The sequence below is a fragment of the Podarcis cretensis genome (assembly GCF_951804945.1).
Source record: "Podarcis cretensis genome assembly, chromosome: 11".
In the NCBI taxonomy this organism is placed as follows: Eukaryota; Metazoa; Chordata; class Lepidosauria; order Squamata; family Lacertidae; genus Podarcis; species Podarcis cretensis.
The window spans coordinates 7679683-7702848 of NC_137180.1; the positions used below are offsets into that span (position 1 = coordinate 7679683).

Below are 23166 nucleotides of genomic sequence, written 5' to 3' on the forward strand. Positions count from 1 at the left end.
CAGAGATGCATTTTAAATAAAAGGACACATTCAACTCATGTAAAACACATCGATTCCCAGACCATCCGCGGGTCGGATTTAGGTGATTGGGCTGGATCCGGCCCCTGGGCCTTAAGTTTCCCTACCCATGGTCTAGAGAGCATAGAGTTAAAAGAAAACTTAATTTTTTAATCAAGGAAAATACCATCTAATATATTAAAAAGTTATCATTCTGCATTCTGAATATGCCAAGATAAATAATCAACTAAGTTTGAGTGTCATTTTGATTGCTGAGAGTTCATAAAACTGCGTAACAATCTAACCCTTCAATATATATATTTCTTTATCACTGGGGGGAAAGCACTGTGAAGGTTTCGTACATCTGAATAAATCCACATTCTTCCTAGGCACTTCTTTTGAATAAGAGAAGAAAAACAGGTCTTACCATAATTAAACTGACTATTTGTCTTTTCACAGTTGATTATATTAAATCGGTAGGCAACACCTGCTCGCATTCCGCTGGCTTCGAAGTAAAACCACTGATGATAATGATTGCTGTTTATGTCAGAGTTCAGAATGAGATCATACTCATTTCTAAAGATGAACAGAAACAAGTCTTAAAATGAAGAACAGCTTCAAAATCAAAAACAAAGCAAAACAAATGACAACATCTTACTTTCTGATCTGAATAACTTTGCGTAAATTTCCCGATTCAAATTTGGAGTTAAATTTCAGGACGTCTCCTTCATCTGGCACTGGACAGCTTAAAGAAATAAAATCACAGGGAAATGAAAGTTACATATATATTTATCATTCCAATTTTATACTATACTATAAATATAGCTGGATGCATATAATGAAGTGGGCGATGGAAAATAAATAATAACAGTTCCTCCTTACGATGGCTACAAATATCACTTTTAGTTATATGACTTTAATTATTCAGGGCTTCGTATTCCTGGTTTCTTTTGAATCTGATTCAACCAATAAGGCACAGCCTACAGGAGTTTTGATGTTACTCATCAGGAGGATTATTCTAGGGTAAAGAACATCAACTGAAGTATCTATGTAATGCTCAGTTGTCATAGAGCAGTCTTTCCCAGCCTTGTGCCTTCCAGATGTTTTGGACTACAACTCCTATCAGTCCCAGGCAGTATATGTCTGTGCTGACACGGCCACATGGAACTTGTAGTCCAAAACATCTGAGGCTGGGAATGGCTGCCATACATTTTACTTTCCCCAACATTTCTGGTCTTCTTACACAATAAGGTAGCACAACCCACCATGATGTGTGTTCACCAGAGAAGAACATTTCTCCAATCTTATTCCCACTGAATTTACAAAGAGTTTTGCAAAAACCTCAAACAGATACCGTATTTTACGCTCTATAGGGCGCACTGGACCATAGGGCGCACCTAGGGTTTTTTTTTTGGGGGGGGGGGAATAAAGAAAAAAAAATCCCGCTGGCTGTCTTGGCTTCCTCTTTAGCCACGCACAACCTCTCCAGCCACGAGAGGCTGCACGCGGCTTTGCCAGAAGGCAAGACAGCAAGCGGGATGGATCCCGTTCACTGTCTTGGCTTCCTTTTTAGCCGCGGGCCTTGGGCAGGGGAAGCCCGAGGTTCCCCCGACCCCAGCCCCCAGAACGGGTCCGGGAGTGGGGGCGAGGTTGCGCGCAACCTCGCCTTTGCTCCCGGAGTTTGCTGCTATCTGCAAGCCCTGCCGGGCTCCCAAGGCTTGCGGATAGCTGCCCAAAGCCCGGGGTGCGCAGCGCTGTGCTCCCCAGGCTTCAGGCTTCAGGCTGTTATCCCGCCGCACTCCGAAGGCTTGCACTGACCCATCTCGCTCTCCAGGCTTCAGCAAAAGCCTGCATTCGCTCCATAGGACGCACACACATTTCCCCTTCATTTTTGGAGGGGAAAAAGTGTGTCCTATAGAGCAAAAAATACGGTACCTGCTATTTGCAGAAATAAAATATCCAATTAACTCGGGGATTTACTTAAACCCAACGAAAATGTTTAAGAAGATGTTTAAATATCAGAGTAATCTTTGTTTCTCTTGGAGTGACATTCAGTGGAGTCAACCTGCTGATGCAATGACCTCTGCTCACACAGATGTTGGGGACCTCTGCAGCAGACTGCAGGAGGGGACATGCATAGCTATGGGGGGGGGACGCAAAGGGAAATCCTGTCACATCCATTCATGTGACATTGGAATCACCCATATTTCTTTAAAGACGTTTCTTAACTTGACAAAAAATAATGGAATACCACATTCCATATAAACAAGAATATGGGAATATTTGGCATAATGAATATCTAAGCGTGCAGTTAAATCGGCACACGTTAAGTTATTTAATTGATTCCGTTTGCTGCTCTACTGGCTAAAAGTGGTGTTTTTCAAGTTTCCAAGGTAGAATAACTTGGAAGCTTTTATGGAGTTTGTCGAAGAGAAGACTAGTAAGAGGTAGAGAAAGCACACTTTTAGAAGTTTGCTCACTAATGCCAATCTTCACCTGCAGTGTGCATTCATAGGCAGGTGTTAGGGAAGTATTTTCAATTCATATTTCATGGACCAATGGTGAGTTACTTTCCCAGAATACTCTGCAACACACAAGTGTTTCACTGCAGGCACAGAGAGGTTCCTCAGAAGATAAGGAGTCACATGCAGTCATACCTCGGGATAAATACGCTTCAGGTTGAGCGCTTTCGGGTTGCAGTCCGCGACGACCCGGAAGTAACAGAGCGCGTTACTTCCTGGTTTCGCCTCATGCGCTGATGGTCAAAATGAAATCATGCACATGAGTGGAAGCGGCGAAATGCGACCCGTGCACACGCCATCGCGTCTTACGTTCTGTTCGGGATGCGAACGGGGCTCCGGAACGGATCCCATTCACATCCTGAGGTACCACTGTAATGGTTAACATGAAGCTGCAAAATTTGAAACCACTTGAAGTAAATATAATAGTGAATCAAATCAACCTATTTTACCAATTAATAAAGTGAGCTTTATATGTTATTTTAATTGTTGTTTAAATACAAACAATTACAACTGATATTTTAAGCTATAACTGCATCTCATTGGAGCAGGAATCAACTCCCAGAACTTTTACAACTATATGAATAGTCTAGGAAAGCAACTGGCTACCATAACCTCACTTTCTGATCAGCTGCATTTTCTTACTTATTTTCTGTATGTATAAATTAATTTAAAACGAAAGGAAAACCAGACCAAAGAGAAAGTTAAAACAGGAACTTTACCTGTGAAACCTACCTGGGATTATCAAGGTCATACACAACTCTGTCTATGATATCATTAGGATGAATCAGCCTTTCAATATCTTGGGCAATTTTGGTCCTATAAAATAGAGAGAGCCCTTAGCTCATGTTTCATAATGAAAAAGGTACAACGCCAGTTATTAAAAATACATCATACGGTAAGGAAAGACCATGAGATGAGGTATCTAATTTTGCATAGAATGTGATTATCTATCTGGGGGACACATCCCAATTATTTTCCTTATGGAGAGAATCAACCTATACAGAAGACATCAAAGATTCAAGATCAAATGTTGGATTCCTTTTCCTTCCAAAGTGCATAATATCAGATATCAATTATTATATCAATTAGTATTATTAGTTTAAAACTAATTAAGCTTTGAGAACAATTAAGTTATATTAGCAATTCATGCAATTACAGCTGCAGTAAATAAAGTTTCAAAGAGTCCTGTGCAGTGATTGGGTTAGTGTGCGAGCTTCTCACCTACAAAAACCTCTGCTTAAACATGAGGTTATAAATAAAACGTACATTTAATGCAAGATTACCCATGTGACACAACTATCATTTCTGCGAAAATAATTCTATGCTCCCACTCTGTGGAGCTTTATATCTGGTGCTTTTATTCTGCCATGTATAGATGCTGTAAGAACTCTTGAACCAGATGTACAAGCATGTCTGTAACCATGTGCACAGGAGACACAAAATTCCCTACACAAATGTGTTGTCTATGTCAGAAAGAAATCTTCTTATGCCTCATGGCACAGAAAGCCTATGCAGTTGGAAATACCTGCTCAGAAAAGCTGAACACCCTGGAAATTAGCTTTATTCAATAGCTGAATAGTAAAGAGTGAAAAGCACATACAATAATAAAAACAAAGGTAGATTTTGACATTGAAAAATATTTCTCAATTGCCATTCTGTGTCTGAAAATATATCGCGACTGGCCTTGATATGGGATGTAGAAATTGTGCCAAAACAGAATGGAGTTATTGTGTAGTAAGCTGACAGTGTGAACAAAATGAAAACCTACTGTAAACTATCATTCAGAAGACATATTAAGCACAGGCACCAAAATATAGAAATGAGTAGCTAAACTAATAACTAACATCTAATTCACAGCTTCACTCTTCTACTCTTGTCAAAAGTAATGTTTATACAATGTCAAGAAGGTAAGTTTAGAATCGTTAGCAAGTAAAACCTAGACACACCTGCCACAATTTAGTTTTTTTAATGTCACCGTTAAGGACCCACCTGACTACTGACATTTTTTAAAGATCCATTGCTACGGAAATTAGTCTTATTTTCTCCATCAAGCCTAACTAGGCTCATACAAACTTGTTTCTTAAGACAAAATTGATATTTAGGATTACAGGAATAATGTAATGTAATAATAATAATAATAATGTATAATATAATGTAATGTAATGAATAATATAATATGATGTTTGGAATTACTCTGGAAATAATGTTTTGTTTGATTCAGTTCTTATATATTAAAATTATCTTTGAATATTTGTTCCTTTACAACTAAACAAAATCATTGACATACATATTCTAAGTTTTCTGTCCTGTTTATTTTATTATGCCTTAATATTTCCTGCATATTGTTAAGTGGCCCAGCTCGCACCTAACACTAAGTCAAGGTTTGTTTAGCCAAAGTGTAATTTATGAATGTCTGAACCCAGCTTAGCAGACTAACCATGGTTTATTTTCCGGCAACAAACCACAATGTGAAACCATGGGTGGTGACTGGCTTATGAAGTACAGTTTGCTTTAACTATGGCTTGGCACTATGTCTGAACACAACAGCTATGGTCTGTTTGGCAACTCCACCTCAGGTACATTCCAGGTTACAAAGGTAGATGGTAATGGCAACTTTTTGTGTGTGTGTGTGTGTGTGTGGTTTTTTGTTTTTTTAAAAAAGCTTAATTTGTTTGCTTCTCTGCAAGATGGCCCTTGGCTTGTTGAACAAACCATAGTTCAGCATTCTGTAAACACAGTCATTATATTAAAATCGTTTCAGAAGGAAAGTAGGAAAAACACGTCTTTTAATGGAATAGTTTTGAACATGCTTTCAAAGTCTACTTGTGACGCTAGTCAATTCAATTTTTTTGAAATTATCTTACCTATTTTTTCTCAATACCAGAGACCAACATTATCTGATTTGGGGGTATTGCCAAGACCTGAAAAATAGTATTAAGCTAGACACTGAATATCTCTCAGTGGTCAAGTTGTAATTACACTTATTTATTATTTTGGAACTTTGATTCTTTGGAGCCATGACTAACTAACAAACAGAAGCGTTAACACTTCTATTACACCTTTGAATCTTTCACTCACTGAATGTACAGTGCAAGGCAAACCAAATCTTTAACTATGAACGTTGCTACATTTATCTGTAACTCGCACAATGTTAACATGAAATCCTCTGGCACCGTTACGAAAGTGTTGTCACTGCATTTGTAACTGCACAAGACATATGCAACAAGAAAGAGTAATGTTGAACCAAAACTGAGGTGCAGAGGGCATCTCCATCGCATTTTCTAGCTCTGGCCCTTCCGGTAGCAAATGAAACCTGATCTAATTTGTAAGGCAAACACTTGTAATCCTTGTTGTAGTCAAATTCTAACCTTAAACACAGGACCAAGAATGACAGCACAAAAATGTTTAAAGATGAGGACATCAGAACATTTACATCTGGTGCCCTATGAACAAATGAAAGCAGGGTCTTTTGGTTCCCCAAAGTCTTTCTGAGTGTTTTGTCAACAAATGACCAGCATCAGTTGCTCTACTTATCTGCACACCATGCTGGGACTCTGGAATGACTGTAGATTCTACGTAGCACCACACCACAAGCTTTAGTAGCAATTCACACTGTGGATTAGAGCAATCCCATGTGTTTTTGATGTAATGGAAAAGAAAGGAAGATTTTGAAAGAGGAGAGAGAAAACAAGATCATTTTTTTTTTTAAAAAATTGATTTTTCTGCCCTATCAATTTGGAATAAGGTTCAAGGAAACTGCACACACCCATTCACTGCCAACTATTGCCAAAAAGGAGTTCAAGAGACCCCGATGTTATGAAGGAGAAATATCCAATATTTCTTTCACATACATCAGAGTTCGCATGTGACTGCCAGCCATTCTCTTCTTCCTTGTGGAAGAAAGGGAATAAAGTTTGAGATTATGAAACACCTGTGAAGTCCAACTCCTTTTTTTTCTTTTTTACAACAACAGATCTTAGCATTAACATCATACTTTAGCATGTTCAGGGCAATTTATATAACCCAGTAAGTTATACCACCTCCCTGTGAAACAGGTTGTTGTTATAATCAAACACTGCAAATAAGGAAACTGACAGATTACTGAGGTTCATGGCAGAATGAGAGCTAGACAGGGGGCTTCCCAGCTCAGCTCAGTTTGCTACTGTATACATCTATCTCCTCCTTTATATATATACTTCAGAATATTTATTTCAAGTTCTCAGTGGGCTTCATTATTGTTAAGGGGGGAGGGAGCTTAAGAGAAAACAAAATTCTGTGTCCAAACATTCTCCCGCATTAGCTAAGAGCAATAGTCACAAAGGGAGTTCCCATTCATGGAACAGGGTGTTATCAGTTCTTTGCTTCCTCTGTAGCCCTTCTAAATCCCCAAAGACAGTTTCAGGGAGGTTCGCATTGTGGGGGATATAGTTCGAATTGTGGGGGGGATATAGGGGGAAATGGCCTCCTCTGCACTGGCTCAAAGTCTCTTCCATCCACAAAAAAATCCTCTGCATTAAACCCAACAATATTTTATTTAATTTTACTGTTCACAGTACAGTCATTCCTCGTGTTAAATATGCTTCAGGTTGAACGTTTTCAGGTTGTGTTCCACAGCGACCCAGAAGTAACGGAATGGGTTACTTCCGGGTTTCGCCGCTCGCACATGCGCAGACGCTCAAGACGACGTCACGCGCATGTGCAGAAGCAGCGAATCACGACACATGCAGACGCGGGTTGCGTTCTGCTCAGGATGTGAACGGGGCTCCGGAACGGATCCCGTTTGCATCCAGAGGTACCACTGTAAATCGTAGCTTTAGATGATCCTTGAAACATGTTAAGAGAAATTGGAAACTCACCTCTGCACACCGTAAGGCCTTTCAAGAATAGGCTCTTTAAACGGAGGTGGAAAGTGTCCGAAATAATCAGGATAAGCCACTTCTGAATATTCAGGAACAGACTTCGTATTTTTCACTACCTCAATATAAAGTTCTGGGTCGTGGAGTTGTAGCTTATCAGGCACCTCGAGCATCACTTGCTCTCCCAGAGAAATGGAACAGGAAATTTCCTCCTCTTCAGGCTCCGCTCCAGAACAGCACAGCTTCCCCAGCTGGACAGACCGTCCTTCAAACAACACACTTCCGCAGGATGAAGCGTGTTGAAAAGGTTTATTACAGGCAACTTCACTGAGGCTAGTTTTACACTCTTTTTTGGTCATGGCCCTTGTACTATAAGAGTGCTCATTTTTGGAAGCATTTTGCAACGAAATTCTGTCAAAGTCTCTAACTATTTCATGGTTTAGGCACTGGCATGATGAAAACAATTTCTTGCGATCGCTTTGATTCTGTAAGCTATTGTCCGTGTTGCTATCACGGTTTACCAGACCCAAAAAGATGGGTCTTTTGTTACAGTCCTCTGTTTGTAGAGGAGGGCCCTCCTTCACAGGAATTTCTGTTGCAGGGTTTGCTGGAGATGGCTCCTCTCCAGCGGTAGGGACAACAATAGGCCCTTCTAGGGTTACATTGGGTGAAAAAGGCTTTGGTTCCTTGGAAACTAAGTCACACTCCTTAACATTAAGGAGAGAAAGGAAAAAGAGAAGGGAAAATCATTATTTAGACACTTAATTTAACAATGCATAAATAACACCAAAACTCCTGCCCAGAGACCTTACAGTCTTAAGTTTTCAAAAGTGGAAGAATGAATCAGAAGGGAGAAACTTCCAGGTAACAGCAGCAGAAAACCTAGAAGCAGAATAAAAAAAGAGGAGCCAAACGCAGGTGAACTTGTTTGCAAGAACAACCAGAATGTGAAAAAAATGAGACTAGAGATGTATTTCTAAAGAGCTTACACACTAATGCAGAAATGGAAAAGGAATCACTTTACAAGCATAAGGAACAATTTAGCAATAGGTACAAATAGCAAATATCTTATCTTACATATACTACTACTACTACAACTACTAATCATAATAATAATAATAATTTATACCCCGCCCTCCCCAGCCAAGGCCGGGCTCATTTCTGAGAAGTAAAAGAGTAGATCCTGACAACAGGCTACACTCAGGGAAAGAGAATATCTCTGAGTCTGACAGCAAAGGGTATGCTGGACTTTGGCAGGACATGAAGAGCCCCACCATTGGCAAGATCAGTTTGTTATCTTTAGATTTAAAAATTCACTCAGGAGCCGCTTCCAGTAAGATGTGAAATAGGACAGGGGATGAAAAAGAAGTGGAGAGAAAAAGAAAGAGTCAGCAATATATAGGTGCTTGGTGAAGCCATAGGAACAAAATGGAAAAATAAGGTCAAAAGATCGTTAAAGTAGGGGAAATCATCAGAAAGGGACAGCACTCAGAAAGACATCGAGAGAAGCAGGAAGAAAAAGTGTCACAGAAACCAAAGACATAATTAACAAATTAACAAAAGCAGCAGATAGCTGAAGGAGGAGTGCTGAGAAGAAACAATTAGCTGGAAAAGGGTTATTAGAAATCTTGGTTACAGTGCATTCCATTAAGTGAAGGCCATTCATTCAAGGAGTCACGTAGGGAAGATGAAAGGGTAGCAGCAAAAGAAAAAGGGAGGTCTAATTAGGTGTTTTTCTCATCTGAAATCAGATGAGTAGAAAGTGAGCAATGTTATGAAGAAAAAGGAGGGGTATGCTAAGGAAGTGTCAAAAGAGGCATTCTAACAGCTTACGGGCAAAGGCAGATGCTGTTCCCTCCAGATGTTTCTGACTCCAGCTCCCACCATCCCTGACCACTGGCCCTGCTACGTGGGGCTGATGGGGAGTTGGAGTCAATCAAGATCTGGAGGGCATCACACGGACTATCCCTGCCTTAAGATCTCCACTTTAACTTACAGAAATGTGCAGGTTTATTTACAGGTGGCAACCAATTCATGTGGGGGTTCTGTTCTTGGCCCCTGCAAGCATCGGTGGAGCGTGAATAAGCACACCCCATTCTGCCTTCTTCTGGGTACCAAAGGACCTGCATGTCAGCAATCTTGCGTCAACTGGACACGCCTAAAATGGTTTCTGCTTGTACTTACTGTGGCAATTCATTTTCTTTCTTCAGTTCAGTTGTTTGAATAGCAACTCTGCAAGCTTTGAATGCTGATTTGTATTTCAATAGAAGTAGCAGCCAAATAAAACGCATCTTAGCAAGACTCCTAAACTATGCTTTTATTATTATTATTCTTTAAAGATATCAATGTCTATACCTGAAAGTCCTCTATAAGTTCTGGGAAGAACTGTTCATACATTTTCAGATCTTCCACTGATCGCCCCAGTTCCTGTTTTGGTTTCAGTTTGTTGATATCAGTCTCTATGTCATCATTCTGTAGGGGAGGAAGTGAACTTGCATGACTAAAAGATTTGTGGGATACATGAATGAATGAATTTATTAATACGGTCACAGACCAGCGTCAACACACACAATATCACAGATCATAAAAAATATCAAAAATACAAGAGACAATATGAATATAACAAGGATTTAAATATAAAAATTAAAAATTAATTGTTAGCGTGCCCCCTGTAATTAACATTTAGGGGTTTGGTCATTATGGGCTACCACTTGCTTCCTGCGATTGATTGCAGACGCACAGAATTTAGCTACATTTAATGTAGTCTTGGGATTCTTGTCCTCTAGCAGTAGTTTTAAACTATGGTATTCCGATTCTTTCCTAGACTTTTGCAAAACAGGTGTAATAAAAGTCAAACGTATATCCTCATAAAGACGACAACGTAATAAGGGATACATGATACAATTTCCAGTTTAAGGTTACTGAGAATGTCTAGTATTTTCTTCATGCTGCAAATAAGGTTCTTTTGCACCTCAAGAGAAAATACACAAAAGCTCTTATTGACTGGCAAGCTGATACTGGAATGGATCCCAAAAGAAGGAATCGTCCTCCGTTCAACCCATTGAAATGATTTTACAACAAGATGCTAACATACTGGTTAATGCCCTGATTTGTTGGAAGTGTCGTGATGTATTGTGAGGAAAAATATACACAGATAATGATCAAATGAAGAGAAGAGAAGCTTCCTTTGTCACACAGTATGGGGATGGTTGGAGACGGGGGGCTAATATGCACAATGATGTTGGGTTGTGGCTTCCATGTATATATCACTACCCCCTATCTACACATTGAGAGTTCAGACAAATGGCTCGACGCGCATTTTCAAAATGCTTTGCTTGAAACAAGACAATGCAACACCTGTCCCTTCCCCAACTGTTTTTACAATTAATTCACAAGCATATTTATGATTTGAAAAACAAGCATATTTATGATTTGATGCACACACAAGCAATTTTTCTGAAAGCTGATGAAAATAATTGCACAATATCTGAGTAGTATGCCCTCAGTTCCACTAACCTTAAAATCTATGTCATCTTCATTATCATTTTCAATCTCAGACTCTGTTTCGGCGTCATCATTGTCATCACTTTCATCTACTACGTCATCCACTGTGATATAAAATGCTCTATAAGTAGGGCAGATGTACGTTTTCTACAACATGTACATCCCAGAAAAGAAATGATGCATGTGAAACTTTTCACTCTCCAACTGAAACCTAATACTACTTATGAAATTAAATGAGACCACATGCTGCATATGTAATTACACAGATTCTCAATGTTACAGAAACAAATCTGTTACACATAAGAGGACATGAACAATGTAAGGTAGAACAGAACAGCTAAGGCTATGCAAGCTATCAAAAGTTGTTCTCTGTATCATCCAGAGAGTAGAAAGAAATCTGGTAGTTTTTGTCCTTCTGAGGCACTCCAGCATCCTTGAATAAGGCACCTCAAGTAGAAGCCCAGGGGAGTACAGAATAGAATGATGGCTTATGTAACTGTTCCTATACAGGATTATTTAAATATGAACAAATTCGGCAGTTTTAGAGCAAGGCCTTTTAAGGGTGGAATTACATTTATCTTGACAAAAGCATGCTCCAAAACCTGCACTGGTTGTGAGTCCTGGAAGACCTGCTCCCTGCCTTGCAGGCCTTTTCCCACCTGGCCTGGGAGGGAGGGGCCCGGACTGACTCCAGCTACAAAAGCTGAGGCTGCTAACCAGACTCTTGGGCTGGCGTAATGCTTCAGGGAGTGTGTTGCAGGCGGTGGTGGTTGTTGTTACTTATTTATTTTTTTGGTATCTTTATGTTTAGTGAAAATTGTTCAATTTGGTTGTGTACATTTTGATATGTTTTATTTATTGTTTAGGACTGCATTTGTTATATTTGTAATTATGTAAATGTTTTTCAGGTTATAAGCCACCTTGAACATAGTTTGAACTAGGGAAAGGTGGCATGCAAAGAAAATTATGTATGTGTGCATGCATGCATGCAATGCAGATTCAGAAAAAGTTGTATTTGTGAGAAAAATAGCCTGTGGGCTTAACCCATTCCATGCCCACCATTTCTACCAAAGTGTATGTCTTCAATTCATGAATGGCAGCACAACTTTTTATTTTAGATACACTTCAAGAAGACCGTACACATGGCTGTACACTAGACCATACTCCCTAGTGCACCCATTCATTGTCAACTTCAAACCTTAAGTGGATGAAGTGTGAAAGTACTTTCACTTCTGAGATACACAAGCAAATTATAATTTTAATGTTTTGAATGCTGGATTAATAAAATGAATTCAGGATATACAGCACACATTTTCAGACTCATTCTTTTGGATCTGTCAGGCTTGTTATACATTCTAAAGATTTCAAAAGGCAACAAACTTGGTTGCAGAATTTATCTTTGTGTTTTTGATTTTACTTAATCAAAATGAAAACTGAGGCGTCACATTTTGGTCTCCTATTTATGAGGCATAAATTTCAATCATCTAAATATATAATCTTTTCTTTAAAAGGGGGATATAAGGTTGTTGGTTTTTTTAAAAAAAAATAACGACATTCTGCATTGAACTGTGTAGTGTTATGACTTCAATAGTAGGCTGCTAGAACAACCAGATAATTGTAAGCTTCTGTGTCTATGTTTTTCCCTAATTCTCATAGGAAAGCAGATATACACAAGACCATGATGTTTCAAAATTAAGCATACCTTCAGGAGGCAAACTATACAGCTGATACACTGGACCATTAACAGGGATGACAGGTAGTTGGAAATGGAAAGCACTTTTAATGGTTGGCAGTGGAAGACGGTTTTTAGGATAACATTTTCTCATGATTAGACTGGATGTGTTGACCAGTGGATCAAGCGTCCTTACCGCAAGGCATTCCTAGTACAATAAACAAGCATTATAAAACAAAGCACTGCATGTCAACTAATTTCACTGTTTGTGCACTATAGTTCTACTGTGGTAAAATGCTAGGAATAGGAACTCTTGAAGAAATCTCTTCATTTTCAGAGGCCTACTTGGAAGAAAAATGGACATTATGGGGATAGAGCTTCCCTGAGAGCTGGTGTTGAATATAAAGGACTGTCAAAAAAACCGGCAGAGAGAAGCTGAGAGAGGTCTAAAAGCCTCGGAAGTTTGGGATCCAGGTTGAGAATAGATGGACTGATGGACATTGGTTTGGGGATCAAAACCGGGAAAGGGAGGGTGGGATTTGAGAATCCAAAGGGTGTTAAAATATAATTTGTTAAGTTCTTTTTTATATATTTTTTTTGCAATTTTATGGAATGTGGGAAAATCGTGGAAGGGAAACTTGGGTCGACTTTAGGAAAAAGGTTTAAGATTAAGTTAAAATTGGGCTTTTAAAATCAAATAGTTATAAGGTTTTTAAAAATAAATTGAGGAACGGAAGAAAGAAGAAAAGGAAAATAATAGCACGATCAAAACAAATTATTAAGTTAAGGTGTAGAAATAAGATAAGAACTTGTTGAGCGGATAATACTGAAATTATAATACAGAAGGGGGAGGTGTGAGGAGGTCGGGGAAATAAGGTTTAAAAAAAAGGGATTGAAATTATACTTGTATTTTGTTTGTGTATGTTTGTGTGTTTATGTGTTTTAATGGAAACTTTAATAAATATCATTTTTTTTAAAAAAAGAAGAAATCTCTTCATTTTATGATGGAATATTTGTCTTGATTATGTATTGTCATTATTAATATACACATACCTTCAAATGATCTAAGCCAGGCATGGCCAAGCTTGGCCCTCCAGATGTTTTGGGACTACAGTTCCCATCATCCCTGACCACTGGTCCTGTTAGCTAGGGATGATGGGAGTTGTAGTCACAAAACATCTGGAGGACCAGGTTTAGCCATGCCTGATCTAAGCAGTTCACATAGACAATTGTAATAAAAGACAGTTACAGATACAAATCACAAACTTAAGTATATAATAGAGTAAACTTAGAATGGAGATAAAATGCAGTCTAATCAAAGCCTGAGGGAAAAAAAAGTTTTCAGTAAGTGTTGGAAAAATATATAAATTTGGTGCCTATGCAACACATACAGGGATAGAGCTCCAAAGAATAGGAACTACCAACCCAAATTTCAGTGACACATAACTGCTAACTGGAAACTGCTAACTGCCACATAACTGTGGGGCTTGGAGTTATCAGTAAAAATTGTAGCATAACTGTAGTGAAATCAACAACATTCATGAACTACTGCTCAAGTTCAAAGGGCGCCATAGCCCAAGGAAGTTGGGAAAGAACAAGGTAAATCTCATTTCCTCCTGATGCAAGGTAGAGATGCTGGAATCACTGAAGCACAACTGTTAATGGAATTAAAATCAAAGTTCAAGCAGCAAGGAAGTTTTTCCACTAGAGCATAACATCCCAAGTGGGATGTTCAAGAATGACTGCAGTTTACCAACATACTGCAAAATGTTGCAAAGGACATATGTTCAGTCTTGGTTCAAATGCTTCTGCAAAAAGTCTATGATCAAATTCCTGATTACGTACATTAACCAACTTCAAGTAGGTCAAGTACCCAATAATGTACACAATCCAATTTCAAGACAAATGGCCTTGCATAACTGTAAAAACTAGAACGTCATAATTCAGTTTGGAACAAATCAATAGCAGCACAGGTGTAGAATCTGCTCCCAAGAAGATTGAGGGAAGAACTGGCATAACATTCAGCAGATTTTTGCATTTCATTTTGCTGCTGCATTTGCAGTAGATGGAGGTGGGCTGGTTCAGCCTTAGCACCAAGAACACTGCAGACATTGATGCTATCATACTGCTTTTAAGTAGTCGTACCTTGGATCTCAAATGCCTTGGCTCCTGAACAAATTGACTCCCAAAAGATCAAAACCTGGAAGTGAGTGTTCCAGTTTTCGAACATTCTTTTGGAAGCCAAACATCCAATGGGGCTTCTGTGGCTTCCAATTGGCCACAGGACCTTTCTGCAGCCAATCAGAAGCCACGCTTTGGAAGTCAAATGGACTTCCAGAACAGATTCCGTTCGACTTTTAAGGTACAATACATTGAAATCGGTTTTTTGTCTCCAATTGGTTTAAATCTCAATCTGAGTCTCCCTCAAAAACTATCTGAAGTTCCGCACTAACTCTTTCTAAGATACAATTCTTTAAAAATAGCTTTTAAAGATTTTTTTAGTGTACCTTCTCTATGTGTACTTCTTCCCTTTCTTAAAATCCACCACCCCTCTTTTTTTGAGCATGATTCCTTGATAGTGATAATAAAGATTCATAGAGGACTAAACAGATTAATACAGGACAGGGATCTCAATTGTTAAGAGATGAGGTGATTGGGTAATGAACTGTCAAGTACAGATTAATTTAAATTTATAATGTCAAAAGTAGTGGATGAGATTGAATGCATTTCCTGTGAAGTATGATGATTTTTCAGTTGGTGAAGAATAGCAATAATACAACTTTTACGATTTTACCCATGTATTGGGACATGCACACAGGCAACTTTGTATTACCATCTTAATGGTACATATAAATATGCTTCGCTGCGCATTCATAGTAATATAAGCTTTTTAAACACTTACTTGTGAAGTGTTGTACAGAATTTTCATCCCATTGACATCAATGAATGCTTTCCTTCCCAACTTGATGTTCGTAATGCTCTTTATAGACTGCAATATGCCCTTGCGGATCAACATGTGTCTATGCCGACTATCATGCCGATGCCAGTCGACGTAAATTGTCAAAAGCATTTGGACATAACCTCTGTCTACGGCTTTCCTTGCATTTGTTTCTTGGAAGGGGAAAAAAATCAAGAGACCTCAAGAAACTATAAGCAGTAACAACATGCCAAAATGTACCAAAAAATGTAAATCTTTTTTTAAAAAAAATGTCTTTTAGGATAAAATACATTTAGAAATGCATACACTGAGATTATCTTGTAATAAAATATGCACTTAAATATTTCCTCCCCTACATATGCTTTTAAAAAAATCTTTGCTGATTGATGTGAGAACAGGATGGAATGGACATATGAACATATGCAAAATTGGCACAGACAAGAAATAGACTTATCCGCCCATACCAAGCTATAGCCATGAACAGTTATTACATACAGAAGTCAGTGTGGGGTAGCTATCAGAGTACTAGACTGGGGACACTTGAATCAAATTCCCATTTAGGCTATTAAACTCGCTGGGTGCCTTAGCACCATCTAACGTTCTTTCATCCCAACCTAACTCACAGTGTTGGAAAATTAAAATGGAAAGCCAGGGTGAATGTATACATTTCTGAACAAACTGGAGAAAGTTTAGGAAACAAACTGCAATTTTTAATAACCCTCAATAATAATAAAAAATAGATATTGGAAGCAATTCCAAATAGCATGATGAGTACTGCAAAACAGAGATTAATCCAAAGTGTGCCCAACAGATGTATGCATTTTCTGCATATTTTGTTCTATTCCCTCATCAGAACAGCTCACTGATATAATAATCACGGAATTGCTGAGTCTTTCAATGCACAATACTGGCTACTAAGCTGCAATCTTTAAAATGTTTATTTTCAGTTTTACCTGTGTAAACACAGGGTGATTGCCAGCAAAACTTATTTTAATCTGCTCACATTCCATATCTTCTGAAATATTAAGGCACACACTTACTTGATTTTAGCAATGCAGCAAGGGTGTCTAAAGCAACTCTGTGAATTTAAATATAAACAAACAAACAAAAAACAGACACACTATTAGATTTAGGTAACATTCCTGATCATTGATAAGCATCCTAACTCTGCATGTGACTGCAATCCTAAACATGATAATGTGTTGAAAATGAATATTAATTCAAAGCCATTTTAATTTGTTTTATATTCCACAAGTTTGGTCTACCTGCAACAGCAAGTATCTTTGGGGTAGTGTGAGTTGATTGGCTAATATGCACAAAAATAGGGCACAGAGCGCATTTATACTCACCATGTTTTCCCAGCTGCCACGCCTCCCCTCCTTGCCCCCCCCCAAAAAAAATTCAGCACAGCGGAAGTTTTTTAAAGCTTAGTTAGCACATGGGATGACAGGGCAGAGGAGAGGAGGCCACAGACAGGATGGGGAGGGCCACCTGTGGGTTAAAAGTTCTCTACCCGTTTTGAAAGAACTTAGGTAATCTCATGGAAATCTGTGGGCCTTAATTCAAAATATATGTGCAAATGATCAGGCTGCATGTCTTTTGGGTACGTAATTAAGAATTCAGATGTTAAAAATAGATTGTCTGGTGCATTTATGTTATCGTCAATTCATTCTTCCTTAGTTCTGTGAATGTATCAGGTGCTGGTTCTTGCTAGAAGGAGCTTGTGGGGGGAGAAAACCCAAACCCCTGTAGGGCACACAGAACAAGTCACATGGTTCTCTGGATTGTGGCCTATGAAAGCAGTAGATAGGCTATTTCAGTATATTAAGTCTCAAGGACAAATACTTGAAAACAGAGATGAATCAATTCAATTGTTTTCAAAGACTTGTTTAGCAAAATGACTTCAACTTACTCACACAAATCACCATCTGCTCCCCACCACATCTGCTGGGTTTTATTTATCTACTGGTTGTACTTACATCCCACTCTTCACCAAATGACCCCAGGGTGGGTTACAAAAAGTATCACAATTAAATCGGGTGCAATTTACATTAAAGTTGCAAAACAAAACTAGAAAACGAACAAATGTCAAAGTTAACAAAACAGCAGCACAAAACAGCAGAAGTATTAAAATAAATACGGTCCACAATATTAAAAAAAAAAATTCAGATTTTCTACTCACTTCATAAGACTGGTGTTCTTTTTGCTAAAAGGACCAATTATCTTAAATATCAATTCCACGAGTCCATTCCTGCCCAAGGATACAGCATTTACAGCTGAAATTTTATTAAAAAAGTTAAACCAAAGTGCAAAGTTATAGATATAAATGCTTACACTTGAAGCAAGGCAAATATAACCAATGCAAATATAACCAAAACACCATCTTACCTATTTATATTTCACCAACTTAGCATAAAAATCCCAAAACTAAGCATTCAACTTGAAATTCTGTATGCGCATGCCTAGTGAAGTTTCAGGATACCTAAATGCTAATTATATGTATAAACTCTAATGAGGAACACCTGCTATTACACTGGAATGTTAACTACGTTTTGCAGATATGCGCCTGTTGGCTATTGTTTCCAGAGCACCTGCACCTATCAGAATCTGTGCCTGGTTTTTGAACATTTCGGAAGTCAAATGGACCTCCAGAATGGTTTAAGTTTGGCGCTTTTGTTTTTGCTATTTATTTTGTGTGTGTTTTTGTTTTGTTTTTTGAGGCTTTTTTGATTAATTTGTTTTTGTGACTGTGTGGAACCCAGTTCAGCTACTGACTGATTGACTGATTCTGTGACTGTGGAAATGGATAAAAGCCCCCCATCCAAACAATGACTATCATCAGTGCAGGTAAGAAAAAACAATAATTTTAATTTTTATCTACTACAATACTGTCTTATTTATTCTATAGTACAGTACATTGATTATTGCTTTCATTTTATGGACCAATGGTTGTTTTTAAAAGTCTGGAATGGATTAATCCATTTTGCATTACTTTCTATGGGAAAGCGCGCCTTGGTTTTAGAATGCATTGGTTTTGGAACAGACTTCTGGAACGGATTAAGTTTGAGAATCAAGGTACCACTGTACGGCACAAGAGTTGGCAAACTACACTACTTCAGTGCATTTGTTCACTACCTACTCTCAACATTTCTATGATCGGAGAGGTTTTCCCATGCATCCTTAAAAGACCTGCACAGCCTAAGAATGTGTTCAGAACTGGTAAGCAACATTTACTTTTAGGGCTGTTACAAATATAACTGGACTCTGGAGATTTTAACCCCAGGGAAAAAACTGGATTTTTTGGGCAGAGGGAGTGGGGACAGGTTTCTTCCATTATTTCTAAGGACATTTTCCCAACATAAAAATTGGCAATTTTGGGGAACTGAAAGTAACTTCCTATGAATTTTTTCCCCCTTTTGGAATGAGTGCATTAAAAAGGTAAGCTGCTGCGTCCCATGTTATTCATGCTCAGAGTAGACCTATTTAAATTAATAGGTCTGCCCCCCCCCATCCATCACCCATAGGAGTGATGTCAGCTGGTTGGTAGGTAGGCACGGTTTTTTTAAAATGACATCACAAGCTAATTTTGACGTACAAGATTGGCTCTCCAGCATCAGGTATCTGCAACTTGCATAAAACTAAGGCATTTACATTTTTGAGGATGCAATTCTATGTCTGCTTACTTAGGAGCATGCTCCAGAGTAGGACTTGCTTTTGAGTAAGCATGCACAAGACTGCATTTGGCATATTTATGTTACAGAGCAATGCTCTATGCTAAGTTATAAGTAACTTAGGGCTGCTCTGTCCCCTTGAAGTTCTTCAGAACACCAAGCCACTCTTGCTTCAGAGAAGACATGGTTAAGTCATTTGTTTTCAGAACTCTTCAGCCCACTTCAACATAGGTAAAGGTAAAAGGACCCCTGATTCTTAGGTCCAGTCGCGGATGATTCTGGGGTTGCATGCGCATCTCACTCTATAAGCCAAGGGAGCTGGCATTTGTCCGCAGACAGCTTCAGGGTCATGTGGCAAGCATCACTAACCCGCTTCTGGCGAACCAGAGCAGTGCATGGAAACGCCGTTTACCTTCCCACCAGAGCAGTACCTATTTATCTACTTGCACTTGGACATGCTTTCGAACTGCTAGGTTGGCAGGAGCAGGGACTGAGCAACAGGAGCTCACCCCGTTGCGGGGATTTGAACCGCTGACCTTCCAATCTGCAAGCCCTAGGCTCTGTGGTTTAGACCATAGCGCCACTCGCGTCCCTCCACTTCAACATGGGACCCTCCTATAGGCATCTCCTATCTTCCTGTGCTTAGGTTCCCCACTTCCTTGAGGCTTATCGCTGCAGTTAGCATAGAAATCACTACACCGCCTTCCCTCATTACGATCCTCCTGTATTCACCCCAGCAGCCTTCCACCTGGCTTTTAGGAATTGAGGTTAACACGATCCTACTTAGCCCATGCCCAAATATGCTCCTATAGCAAGCGTCAGAGCCTATAAGGCTTTTCCTGCAGCCCCACCTCCTCCTACATCCTCACCCTGTCTTTTGCCCCCAGGCCCACACTTCCTTCTCAGCACTTCTGCTTCATCGTTGTATGATGAGAGAGGCAGTGCACCTCCAGCCTCACCCTGTTTCTTGATGGCGGGACCTCTTGCAAACACTCACAGAAGCACACTTTCACTAATGCCTCCTCACAGAGGCATCTTACGTTGTTAAATGTAGTATCACCCCATTTAGGCCTATATGAAAATAAGCATTGAATATACTTCCATTTCCCCCCAAAATTGTTTTTTTTTTCCTTTAGAGAAAAACTTTTTTTCACAGCTTCAGCATTTCTGGAAATTTTACTATGCTAAGACACAATTCTTGCTTAATTGTGATTAAGGCACTGGGCCAAAAGAATCTTAATTCTAAGCCCCTCTCCTCCTGTTACTGAATTCCCCTTGTCCTTAACCACTCTTGAGTGGTACGTTGGCAGTAAATTAATAATGGCTAACACTAGTGCAAGTTTGCTGGCAAATCTTCAAGGGAATCCAGGTTATCATTAAGTATGGTTAATGTTAGCAATTCAACATTTAACTAAGATGGAGGCTGTATATAAAACTGAATTCAATGGGGCAAAAGTACACATGTGCAGAACTGAACTTTAAGGCTGGCAAAATCTTTCTTTCTCTACCACTAAAACTGCTAGATCTACATACCCACTCAGCAACATTCCATGCTCAGGAGTTAGAAAGCCAACATACAGATTTTTATAAGAAAATAGAATGCCTACTAGCTTTCAGCACAAATGTAAATGGGAGATGAAGGTCCTTTGATCTTTCATATTAAACATCTTTGTAAACTGAGATACACTGAGAGAAGAATGTCGCGGTACTTACAATTAGTTGAGTAGACTCGTAAAACTTGGAGACAAGGTAATATTAACCTTTGATTCTGCAAGTTCTGTTTCACTAGGTTAAGAGTTATATTTAAAGCACCATTAACTCTGGCTTTTACTCCAAATTTTTTATCTGGAAATTCAAAAGGAACAGCAGCAATATTAGAACCCATGAAAACTATAATTTGGGGTGGGGGTTAGCTGGCCACAGCTTTTTAGATTAAAAAACGGCAGTACTTATTTTCTTATTTATAAAATTTCCTGCCTTTCCACCATAAGATCCAGGGTAGGTTACAATGACCTTAGTAAATGCATCTTCAGCACATAGCAGAAGTTGAATAATGAAGGTGGTAGACACACCTCAGTGGAGAGGGAGGGTCCACAATTTAGGGTCTACCACAGATATATACTTCTCCCCGGCCACCATTCCCTGCAATTTTTTGGGGGGTGGAACTACTACACGAGCCCCATTAGGGGCTCATCTTTCAGATATTTGGGTGTCTACGTTATACAGGGCTTTAAACATTGATGTGAATGACTGAACTGAACCAAGAAACAAACTGGCAACCAAAACAGGGAGACTGCCGTGACAAAACCCACAAATCACACAGCACAGGACAATGAATTAACCACAGAAGGTGGAAGAGAAGTTCATGTTAGTCTCTGAACAATATTCACTTGATTTGTTTCCCTTCCAGCCCCGTGCATGGGTTGATCTCAGTAACATAGTTTGGTACCAAGAAGGCCCTACATAGGGCTATTGCTCAGTAGAACAGTCCAAGCTAAGCAGAGGCCCAAGATTCAATTCCTGGCCATGGACTTTTTGGGAAAAGAGACCTGCACAACCTACAGCTAATCTGTGCAAATGATACAAGAACCAATTTACTAATTCAGGTGCCTCAAGTGGCCCCCAGTTTAGCTTTAGCTTGCCAAAACTGTTCCCCATATGAATTTGAAAGCCTCCTTCATAGCCATGTTGTTAAATTAGAGTACCTTCAGTTTATTTTCCCACCTTGCTATCCATTTCCCCCCTTCCATTACACAATCTCGCTGCATACAAACGGTATCACACCTGCAGTAGCCACTGGAAGGAGAGCGAGATGTTGGCGCCTCCCCACTCAGATCTACCACTGTTCTTCCAATGGCAGGGTGCAGTTTTGTGGGGAGGGAAATAAGCCCAGTTTGCATTGTGTGTCCAGTCCTGAACACAATCAAAGTGAAAAACAAGTGGCTTATGGGAATGTCACTATCTGCTAATCCTTAGAACAGACCTGCAGAAGAAGCAGTCACGGCTTTTACTGAACAGTGCCAGTAGCAGAATGAGTTCTGTTTTTGCAGGGGTTCTGAGCCTGGGAAAGCCATGCAACTGCAGTTCCACAAAGACAACATATGCAAGAGGATTTTAGTTAGGTTTGACTTACCTTTTGGGCCAATTTTTGCAAGAAGAGAATGAAGCAGCACCATTAATTCTTCATTTGGAGGGGATTCTTTGCTGACATTCACAAGCAATTGCAGTAAAATCTGTGTCCCTCCTCTAGAAACAAGAACACTTGTCCTTCTGCTACTGCCTAGAAATAGAACATGAGCCATTAGCAGCAATGCTAAGGTATTCAGATTTTACTACCAACTCTTACTTTTTAATAATATAGTCACAAGTATAAGGTCACATGTATAAGGCCGGTCAAATATAAAAGGCCACATGAAGTATTTATTCTCTTTATGGCAGAAAACCTTAGCTATGTAAGTGTTTCTAAACTATCTAAGACTATAACAATTCACATTTATTAGATAAAACACACTACAAGCCTAGACAGATGTTACAAATTTGCAATTCAATATAAAAACACACCTGCTGACACCAGCTCATTTAGGATGTTCAAGATATTTAGTGTAGTCTGAAGATCTCGGGTATTCTGAAATGAACAGAGTATTTCTTACTTATCATATTATACCTTTCATGATACATATATACAAACATTCATTCTTAAAGCACTGGGATGCGGATCCTAGTGCCCTCACAACTCCTATCTGCTCCACCATTGTGGTCAATGGTCAGGCATTATGGCAGCTAAAGTCTAACAACATCTGGAGGGTCACACATTCCCTTGCTTTGACTTAAAGCTTAAAAAAGTACAAAAATTCCAGAATCAGGACCATGAACATTCAGTAATATTTTAGATCAGGCATAGGCAAACTCCAGGCTTCCAGATGTTTGGAACTACAATTCCCATCATCCTTTACCACTGGTCCTGTTAGTTATGGATGATGGGAATTGTAGTCCCAAACATCTGGAG

The 23166-nt window shown here is 39.2% G+C and overlaps 1 protein-coding gene across 5 annotated transcripts in view; it reads right to left on the reverse strand.

The window, feature by feature from the left end:
- Positions 1-23166, reverse strand: part of AGTPBP1 (ATP/GTP binding carboxypeptidase 1) — a 64581-nt gene that overhangs the window by 13565 nt on the left and 27850 nt on the right. For 3 of the 5 annotated variants that reach the window (XM_079996010.1, XM_079996011.1, XM_079996008.1), the window contains 14 exons: positions 22722-22785; positions 22294-22440; positions 20874-21005; positions 17672-17765; positions 16530-16567; positions 15454-15662; positions 12582-12759; positions 10892-10983; positions 9731-9847; positions 7376-8082; positions 6371-6409; positions 3252-3335; positions 656-742; positions 425-573 (listed from right to left, as the gene is read on the reverse strand). In XM_079996010.1, coding sequence (XP_079852136.1) covers positions 425-573; positions 656-742; positions 3252-3335; positions 6371-6409; positions 7376-8082; positions 9731-9847; positions 10892-10983; positions 12582-12759; positions 15454-15662; positions 16530-16567; positions 17672-17765; positions 20874-21005; positions 22294-22440; positions 22722-22785 — 2137 coding nt within the window. The remainder of the gene's footprint in view (positions 1-424; positions 574-655; positions 743-3251; positions 3336-6370; positions 6410-7375; positions 8083-9730; positions 9848-10891; positions 10984-12581; positions 12760-15453; positions 15663-16529; positions 16568-17671; positions 17766-20873; positions 21006-22293; positions 22441-22721; positions 22786-23166) is intronic. The other 2 variants (XM_079996012.1, XM_079996009.1) reach the window with 1 other exon arrangement.